We start from the raw sequence: 10,114 nt of genomic DNA on the forward strand, positions 1-10,114 counted from the left end.
AATGAGAGTAAGTGGATAATCCTATCAAAGGCCCATCAAAAATTGTCTTTTAATCAATACAAGTTTTTTTTCCTTCAACAGGACAGCTGAGAATAAGATATCTCTATATAATACGCAAGAGGAAAACAAAATTAGAACACATTACCATGGAGAATATATTTCCAGATATGGCCCAATTTCAATTTAAGCATCCTGAGCCTTGTTTTCAGGGACACCAGCTACCCTGAAGTTTGGGAGCCAAGCAGGCTGGCACGCAGGCAGTGCCACAGCAAGAAGGCAGGAGAGGACAATGGCAAAGATGCCTCAAATGAAGCACTCCATGGAAGTCCTTTGAATGAGTGGCCAATGACTACTGGCTACAAGAAACTCAAGCTGTAACCTTCATATCTGAGACCTCAGCATTGATAAGCCAATTAACAGAACAAATTGAACTTACAGCAGTGTTCAGGTGTTTCTCCAGAGGTCTTACATCTATCTAGTGTACCCCCCCAGAGCTGATTTCCTGTCTTAATCACAAGGAGTCTGTATGTAACAGACTACAGTACCAAAAATACCAGCATGTTAAAAACAGCAGTATTAAAAAAAAACCAACATTAAAGCCATTTTCATAGGATGAAAAGTGCTCTTGATATAAGAAAGAAAATAATTGGTCAAGTAACCAAACCTGTGCTTAAGCTTGGCAGGAGCCACTGAGCTCTGAGAGGTCTCCAGCACAGAGAACAGGACTTTCTGACCTGGCCTACCCACACAGTGAGAGACTGTAAGGGGATGATATCTGAATGCTGCTGAGAAAGGCAATTTCCTCTCTATCACCAGAGCTAGGACAGAAGCACTGCAAACGTGGATAATGGTCACCACAAGACCTGGAACAGGGCTGATCTCATCTCGTTTTAGATGGCTGCCTATGAATGAGCTGGCCAGGCATCAGCAGAGGGAAAGAGCACAACCAGCATACAATTCTGCTCTCTTTGATGCAGACATAGTTCACATCAATCATCACACCAAAGTGCCTCTCTCCACGTGGCTGATAAAGGATGTCCAAGGGAATGGAGATGTTAAAGCCTACATAGGAGATATCTCAAATTAAATGAGATGAACCTCATCTTTCGCTTCTGCCCCTGCATATTCTCGTCTCAAAGGCCTCATTAACATGCCATCATAAATAATAAATATATTGATTATTAATACACTAATAAAACAAAGCATTTTGGCCTTAAGGGTGTGCGAAGAAGGGTAGCTGCATTACCAATCAATACCAACCCACAGAGAACAGCCATTTCTCTCTGCCACCATTTTAACTGCAATATATTGTACCCTCCAGGTAAATATGTGGACATCTACAAGTGGGAATCAATACAACTTGAGATCTTCCCACCCCCTCACCCAGAGAGAGCAATCTTCATTCACTGGAGAAGACAGCAACAAGAGGCCATAGATTAATATCTCTGCTACTACAGGCTCTCTGCTGTACCCACAGCTTCTTCCTGGGCCTCCCTGACCACTTTTTAATTGTTGATGATTTCAATAATTTACAAAAACAAAACATCAAAATTAGCACCTCACCCAACTAGAATAAAGTCAGAGACACTGGAAACCACCCAGTCCATTTTGGGAACCTAGAGCAGACAGTTTCAGTGGAAGGTGAAGTTCTAATGACAACTTCACTTGATGGGTGTGAAATAAAACTAAAGCCCAAATGCTTTGTCTGTATGCACAGGATTTTGTCCCCGGCACATTGCTAGTTGAGTCTGTATGCCTCCAGGCTGGAAGATGGATGAACAGTTGTCCCAGTGAAATCTAGATAAGGCTAAAACCGGTGGAAGCCCTTGCCCTGGCCTCAGGGAACTCTGAGTCACTCCTCCCAATGTTCCCACATACCTCACAGTCCAGGAGTATATCCTGTGGGAATAAACCTGAAGGGTTTTTCTTCCCCCAGGTCATGTTAAGGTCAATATCACAAAATGGTTTTTTGTGATTTTTTTTATTATTATCTTTTTTTTTTTTTTTTAATTCTCTTTTTCAAACCCAATTCCATCAGGAGCCAAGCAGCTGCTTCAACAGAGCTGTCTAAAGCTGGATGGACAGAAAGACTGTGTGTGCACACAGAGATCCACACCATGCATAAAAAGGAAAGCCAAAGCACTCACAAGCACATACAGTGACTGTGCCTCAATTTCTGCCCTAGATCTGGGTAAGTTTAGAACTGTGACATATCCTTACAGAGGCGACTGGCCAGTTTCCATCACACAGTTTGGGGGTGCCCCTGTCCCACAGCCCAGGTCCATGTGCACATAGAGACTGACCATACCTCTCACTTTCACAACATGCAGGATTACATGTCTTCTAATATTAGCCATTCTCACACTATAATTATTATCTTCCATGAGCGAATAATTAATCATCAGCTTCTGAAAGACAACTTGCAGAAGTTAATAGACCTCAGAAAAGTGAAGCAAAGGTGGACCACCAGTTGTGTTGGGGGTGTTTTTTACACTTACACCATTTATTCTGAATTCACCTAACAAATCTAGAGTTCATCACTTCACACTGGGGTGGGTCACTGGGGCCAATAAATCAAGCCCTGGTTCAACAACTCACTTCCAAGGATTGCTGCACAGAAAATGAGAAACATTTAGCCCACCTTTGTTCACTAAGATTCTACTAAAAAAAATCTACCTTCCTGCAAGTGTTTTAACAGCTACCATACTCCTGACTCCTTTAGAAAGGAGTTTTTCCTTTAGAAAAGCACTTAACAAGTGAAGCTCAATGGATACCATTAGCAGGGGCAGTAGAGTTCTGCATTTTCCAGCTCCCAATTTCAGGACTTTCCAGCTTTTCCATAAGCAAAAAAAAGTCTAGCAAGCAGCTCAGAAGTAGCAACCTTGCTCCCACCAGTTGTCCAAAGCTTCTGCTGAGCTCTTACTACAGATGCTAAATTCTGCACAGCATCCTTTCCGGCCACCTCCTCTCCCTAAGAAAGAACACAGGGCTCTTCATTTCAGTATCAGCTGAGCTGGCCGGGCAGCCCCTGTTTCACCCTCTGGTTAGTTCTCCAGTGCTTTAAAGACATGAGACAACAGCAAACCAGGCTCAAGCTTACAACCAAAACATGAAAGGCCATGCACTCTCTTTCCTCTGCCTTCCTTCTGTTTTATTCCTGAGTAAAATAAACTCACCAAGAGGACAGCACAAAAAGGCTGAGACCTCGGCTGCACACAGGAGAAGGGACAGGAGCAGGGACAGGAGCAGGAGACACGGCAGGCTGCTCCCTGCGGGGCTGCTCCGTGACAGCTCCACCGCCCACCTGACTCACTGGAGTGGTTTTTCGTGTTCACCTGCTCCTGCCCTGCTCCTCTACACCGGCACAGGCTTAACAGAATTGCTGCTCGGTCCCAGGCAAACACCCCTCCCAGACTTCTTGCTGTCAGTCAAAAAGGGGGCCTGATAAGCCCTGCATTTGCATATGTATTGAGAGGCATTTCCAAAGGCACAGTCAGGGAAATGGCCTTGCTGAATACCGATGCTATCTGAGAATGACAACTATTCAAGTAATTTTACAGCTTCACTACCTAAGTGGAGAGATCAGGCTTGTCTACATCTTTACAAGGATTATTGGCTTTAAAAGTGCTGATCATCTCCGTGGCACCCTCAGAAATGAAGCCGCAGTGGTTCACAGGAAAGAGCTTCAATTCTTCCCACAGAGACCACCTTCCACAGGCACCCCAGAACCAGGAGTCACCAAAACCTAAAGGTCACGTCTGAAATGCTCGAGCCCATACCCATGCTTCCCACAGAGGAAATGCGAAGCGGTGTGCAGAGGCAGGCACGGAAGCACTCTGTGCAGATGGCCACCCACCCTTTCCTACCCTTACCCTACGGTAGGACTCAGCTCTCAGTTCCCTTCCACAAGATGCTGCTGGGCACAGTCCCACACACAGCGCAATGAGGACCGGGCTCTGAAAGCAGAGGCTTCCCTCTTTGTGCTGACAGGGGCGACTTTGAATCCCAGGTGAAGCCTCCCACTGTGCTGTCACCCCGGATTGAAGGGACAGCTCTAAGGCACTGGTTATCTTTTGTGTACTCAAGAGCCCTGAATTAACAGATGAATTCAACTGGCTCTGTCCCGTTCAGCCACCAACACCTAGAGGGACACGGTCTAAGGCTCACAAACCAGAACTGTGGAGCCCTTCTGTTCCATAACAGTAACAGCACATTCAATACCTGTCATGTGCTCTTCAAGCCTCTGTGGAGAGCAATGCTTTATGAAAATAAAGTCAAGTCACGTCAAGAGCAGAAGCTATCTGCAGATTTACAAAGCAGATACTTCTGATTTACACAGCTCTGCGAGAGAGAGATTAAAAAATTCCACACCAAACATTTAAAGATATTTGCTGTACCATGCACCATCTGGTGACTGGATCACCCTTGAAACCAACAATCCCTGACTACTGGGCAAGGTGGCCAGAACACCTCCAGCTGCGAGTTGACACACACTGGGGCAACAGGACTACAAACAGCACATTCATGGATGAACACTCGTGAAACGAGTAGATCAGTCCTCCATGCCCTCAGGTCTCTTGGGACATAAAGACTTGCCACAAATCACCAAAAAAAAGAACACCAAAAGCTCTGGGAGCTGAAAGCATGTTTATCTGGTAAGCACATCCACTGCTGACATCAATCAGAGCCAACCTCTGGGGCTTCATCCCCTTCAGTGTGCTTAGAGGTGGGAAAAGGACACCTCACAAAGAAAATAGCCTTCTCTGGTGGGAAGAGAGGATTAAGAACATTGAAAGTAGTCTTGTATATAAGAAGTTTTTAGATTGTTGCCTGATCTGATTCCTACTGAATCCCCTTGACCACACATTCTAAAAGTCATGTATTTGGTCTTGCTGGTTTTAAAATATTTTTTTTTAAATCTCCATTTTAAAGATATTTCGTGTTTTGTTAACGCCTGATCACTATTAGACAACAACAGGAGAAATTCTGCTTGGATATGAACTGCCAGAGGAGGCTTGGCACGATTTCGTTGTGGAGCTTGTTTCTAACTTCAATGACTAGCCTGAACAAAATCGTGAGTACGGCGTCCCTTCGAGTGCAATCCCTTCTCTACAAACAAAACTCCTCTTTCTGAAGTGGAGTCAGGGAAAAGCCGAGTTGCCCCTCTCCAAAACTGCTGAGCACTCCACAGCCAGCCTGCCCTGAGAGCCTGTGGAGCTAACAGGTGATGCTCTGTGGGACAAACCTGAACTTTCATCAGATGCTTCCAAAATCTCATCCCGTCTTTATCAATCTTATCAAACTAGCACACAAACAAGCCAAACATAAACCAAAATATTTAAAGGGGGAGAGAAAGAGGAGGAAGAGTAGAACACAATCAGTGTTTATTTAACCCTGAAAACTCAGGCTGATTTTTGTCAAAATAGAAACCCAAAACAAACAAACAAAACCAAGCACCAACCCTGCTGGAGATAAAACAGGCTCCAACCCTCAGCCCGGGACATCGATAACACAGCTAACGCACCGATAACACACACCCCGCACACAGGTGCCCCTCCCCGGCTCCCGGGGCTGCTCTGCCAAAGAGGTCACAAGGATGGACAGGGCTGGGAATGGCCAGGACCCCCCTCCCCGGAGTCTCTCACCCCACCGCCACGGGGACCGGGGGTGGCGGCGCGGGGCCGGCGGGGCGGGGCGGGGCAGGGAGGGCAGGGGCTCACCATTGAGGCCGTTGGGGATGCTCCGGTGGTGAAGGGGCGCGGACAGGTCATCCATAGACCTCCGCATGGCCCCGGCCTTGCTGTCGCCGGCCTTGTGGTGGTGAAGGTGGTGGTGATGGTGGTCGGGGCTGCCCGCGCTGCCCGTGCTGGAGGTGCTGCTCCCGTCCCCCACGTCCCTGGTGGCCGAGCCGCCGTTGAGGTTGGTCAGGCTGGCCTGACTGTCGATGGAGCTCCGCGAGCCGGCCCCGCTCCGCTCCTCGTCCAGCATCAGCACCATCTCCTTCAGCTCCACGTTCTCCCGCAGGAGGGTCTCCTGCCTCGCCTCCAGGTCCTTCAGCTTCTGCTGGTACATGCCCACCTCCTTCCACATCACGCTGGCCGTGTGCCTCCCGAAGCGCTGCCATTCCCTTGACAGCTTCTTGCCTTTTTGCCGGTCGTCGTCCAAGAAGCAGCAGAGCTCCCGCAGCTCCTGGTTGTCGTCCTGCAACTTCTGGTTCACCTCCTTCAGCCCGCGGATCTCGTGCAGGTGGAGCTGCAGCCGCCGGTTCACGTCTTTCATCAAGTTGCCGTGTTCCACCATTAAGTTCATCTTTTCATTCTCCACTTTCCTCAGTCTTTTCACCAGCTCTTCCTTGCTCCATCTCAGCATCTCCTCTTCCGAAATTTTGCTCAGGTCTTCTTTAGACCCTTCCATGGAATTTTTTGCCATCATCTGTGCCTAGGCTGCGTTTGCTCTCACAGGATAACAAATGGTTCGGGTTATTCGGATGATTTTGTTCGCCTGATTTCCTACAACTAAAAATCACTGCAGCATCTCGGGGAAGAAATATTATAGTTCTCCGTTGAGCGTTGGACAAGGAAGAAGAGCAACGCCGGACTGGAAATTCTGCTCCCCCACAGACCCCATAATAATAATAATAAAAAGAAAACACAAACCAAAGGGGGAGGGGGGGAATTAAATAAAAAAAGGCGCCCCCCCTGCCCCGGAGGCTGGGGGCGACAGGGAGCCGGGAGTCAAGCGCTGCACTCTCCGAGCGAAGCCTCCGCAGGGATCGGCCAACTTACCCCGGGCAAAACAACTACGCGACGGCCGCCCTCCCGTTCCCGGGCGCTCGGTCCACTTGTCCTCCCGCCCGCCCGCCGCCCGCCGCCGCCCGCCGGGGGACCGCGCACCGCTGCCGCCGCCGCTGCCGCGCTCCGCCGGTGAGCGTCCGCAGGGCGACGCGGGGCCGAGCCCGGCGCGGTGGCGGCCGATGCCGGTGCGGCGCTGCCGAGGAGCGGTGGGGGAGCCGGCGCCTTCCCGGAATGGCTCAGCCCTCGGGAGGGAGGGAGCGAGGGAGCGAGCGAGCGAGCGAGGGAGGAGGGGGCGGCAGCGCCGCGGCTTGGTCCCACCTCCTGCCGGGCAGGGCGGCGCGGCCCTGCCCCAGCGAGCCGAGCGGCGGGGAGGGAGAGTCGGCTGCTGGCGGCGGAGCCGAGCCGAGCCGTGCCGAGCCGAGCCGCGCTGAGCCGCCCCTTGGCTGCCGGGCTGGGCGCTGGCCGGGCCCGGTGCGCCGCGCCCGCCGCCGGCTCGGGTTACGGATCCGCGGCCGCCGCAGCCAATGCGAGGCCGCCTGGCGCCTTCGAACGGCAGGTACAAAGGGACGGGGCCGCTCCCTCCCTCCGCCCGCCCTCCGCCCGCCCCGCCGTGCCCTGCCGTGCCCTGCCCGCCGCGGCCGTGCTAGCTCACCGCTGCCCCCCCGGGGCTTCCACCCCGCTTTTTGCCCTTTTTTTTTTTTTTTTTTTTTTTCAGATGGGTTTCCTCGTTTTTTCTTAAAGAAAAGGTACCGGAGAGAGCACCATCCCGGGAAAGGGTGGGGTTGGACAGGCAGGAAAACGCGTCTGCCGGGCGGCCCGGGGAAGCGGCGCCGAAATGGCCCCGGTCCCGCTCTGCCCAGGCACGGGGAGGGACCCGGAGCCACGAGCGGCCGCCTTGGGCCGCCAGCGGAGCGGGATCTCCCGGAGCATCTCCGCTGCTGCCTCCCCCGCCAAGGGCTTTGTCACCCGCGTCTCTCTGCCCTGCTCCCTCTGGGGTGGCCGCCTTTGTCCGCGGGTCCCTCCTGCCCCGGCAGGTTGAAAGGGCTGGCTCCAGCATCCCTGCCACCTCTCTGCTCCTGGGAACGGCATATTCCTATATACCTCAGCGGTGCGGGAGGAAACGGCCCTGAGGTCGCAGACAACGCTTATTCTTCGGTAAAATCGTCACAGGTTCTGGTGCTTACTGTCAGGAGGCTGGGATTCCAGCCTCAATTTCTGCACACATTGGACAGAACCAAGTAAAGGGCATGGAAAGTTCATAAAGTGAATTTCCTAGGCAACATGTGGGCAGATTTCGTATATCTTTGCATCACATCCCCTGAGTTTCAGTCTAATGCACTTTTCCTTGGGCTATGATATCTCTCTGTGGGCTGCCTTTTGGCCAGTCTCACACTGTTAAAAGGAAAGGTACACCAGGACACAGCATGAGTATCCTTAAAAAGCCCCAGGGAATTGCCAGGTTTGTGTTCCTTAGGAACCTGAGTAAATGGTTTGACTCCAGGGTTAATCCAGTGCAACATCAGGTTTCTGACCACACTGGAAAGCTGGTCAAGACACCCTCTAGCTATAAAGAGACATCAAATCCCATGCCAGAGCATGGGATGCAGAGCATATGGCCTGTGCATGGAGGGAACATCGGAACAGAGAGGGATGGAGGATTGCAACTTCTGCCTTTTGATGTTATCTTTCTCAGTCTCAGTAAACCTGCAGTTTCTTCCTGTTCTGCTGCACAAGAAGAATGCTGCTGGGTTTCTGAGCCCAGATATACCTTTGGCAAACTAGACAACTGCCTGTTCCCTACTAAAGCAAAACAGCAGACCCTCCCTGCTTCTGGAGGAGCCCATCCCCTCCATGGGCACTCTTGTCCCTGTCTTCCTAAGGAAGCTTTCTATCCCATTAATAGCTTGGGACAGAGCATGGACACTGGTTCACTTCATGTGGGATTTGCAGGTGGATTCTTGGTAGCACACAGCACAGACCTGAAGATGTGAAGAGGACAGTTCTCCCCTAGCACAAACCCACACCAGTTCCCTAGAGAGGAGGGAATCCCATTGTACAGCCAGTGGTGAGACCTGTTTGCTCCTTTCCAGGGGGCAAACCCCCCCCCACCCCTACTTCTGAGCAGGTAAAACAGGCACCACCCAGAGCTGTGCTCTGACCTGGGTTCCACCTTGGTGACAGCTCTCCAGAAGGTGCAGTCCTGGCTGTGGCTGGCTTTCCTAAGGCTGCCACCTCAGTTAGCCCTTAGGACATGGAAACTGAAGTTGTCTGTGCTGAGAGGTCACTGCCCCGGGGTCTGGGGCAGACAGGCCATGGCCAGCATGGCATGGCATGTGTCCCACCTCTGCTTCTCACCACCCCGAGTCACAGCTCATGGCTGCATTGTGTCCAGAAGGCACTCAGGTGTTTTTTGTGCCAACCCTTTTATTTACAAGGTTTAGTTATATCCTTCCCCACAGGAAGAGGAAAGTGCTTCTCCCAGACCCTCCCAAGTGCTGATCTGACTAGCAGGTCCCTCCCTGGCCAGTGGCCAGGGGAAGGAGGAGCAGAGCAGGGGGATGTTGCAGAGCAATTGTTCATCATTGACCGAAGTCAAAAAGAGGGAGAAGCCTCTGGCAGCTGTCACAGACACAGGTGAAGCTACACTGTGGCAATGCCCAGTTTGTTGCTGGGCTTACCTGATGTTTGTTTCATCCTTTTCCGAAGCAAAGCTGTCTTTCCTAGGTGAAACCTTTCAAAGTTTGAGTGTTATTGATGTTTCTGCAGAAACTGAGCTCAGCAGACAGGGGGGCTCCTCAGAGGAAGTGAGAAGATTATTAATATCCACAAAGGAAGTCCCTGTGATGATTAAGACTTGCTTTCAGTACTCAGAGGGTATGTCTGTGCTTTTGGAAATGTTAACACCACTGATCCACCCTGATGCCATCCACAAGGGTTCACTGTCAGTGCTGCCATTCAGGTGGCTGTTGAGGGATGGTGACTTGCTGTGTTTGGGCATCCAGAGGCCTGTGTGCTTAGGAGATGGCATTGAAGCTGCCAGGTGTCCAGATGGCAAATGGTCTGAGTGGCTGTGGCCTGAATAAAGAGGACACTGTGCATCATCACCTGTACTGCTCCCTCATCTCCCCTTCAAGGTGGGCCTTGCAGTGCAGTGGAGGAAAATCCCCTCATTTTGGAAAGGCAAGGCAGCAGTGCCAGAGGAGAGGTATCAGGAAGTGTCTGTGGCCAGGTGATCTATGGGCACTGTGGAACCAAGGTCTGGGTGTAGATAAGTTTTTAAATACTTTGGTAGTTTGGTGGGAAAGGACTAGGGCAGTGCA

The 10,114-nt window shown here is 51.2% G+C and overlaps 1 protein-coding gene across 1 annotated transcript in view; it reads right to left on the minus strand.

Moving 5' to 3' along the window:
* Window positions 1-6,863, minus strand: part of CCDC85C (coiled-coil domain containing 85C) — a 110,922-nt gene extending 104,059 nt beyond the window's left edge. Inside the window, exon 1 of the mRNA XM_009101753.4 lies at window positions 5,721-6,863. Coding sequence (XP_009100001.1) covers window positions 5,721-6,432 — 712 coding nt within the window. The 5' untranslated portion in view covers window positions 6,433-6,863. The remainder of the gene's footprint in view (window positions 1-5,720) is intronic.
* Window positions 6,864-10,114: the final 3,251 nt, after the last annotated feature.

This window comes from Serinus canaria, chromosome 5 (genome assembly GCF_022539315.1).
Source record: "Serinus canaria isolate serCan28SL12 chromosome 5, serCan2020, whole genome shotgun sequence".
NCBI lineage: Eukaryota > Metazoa > Chordata > Aves > Passeriformes > Fringillidae > Serinus > Serinus canaria.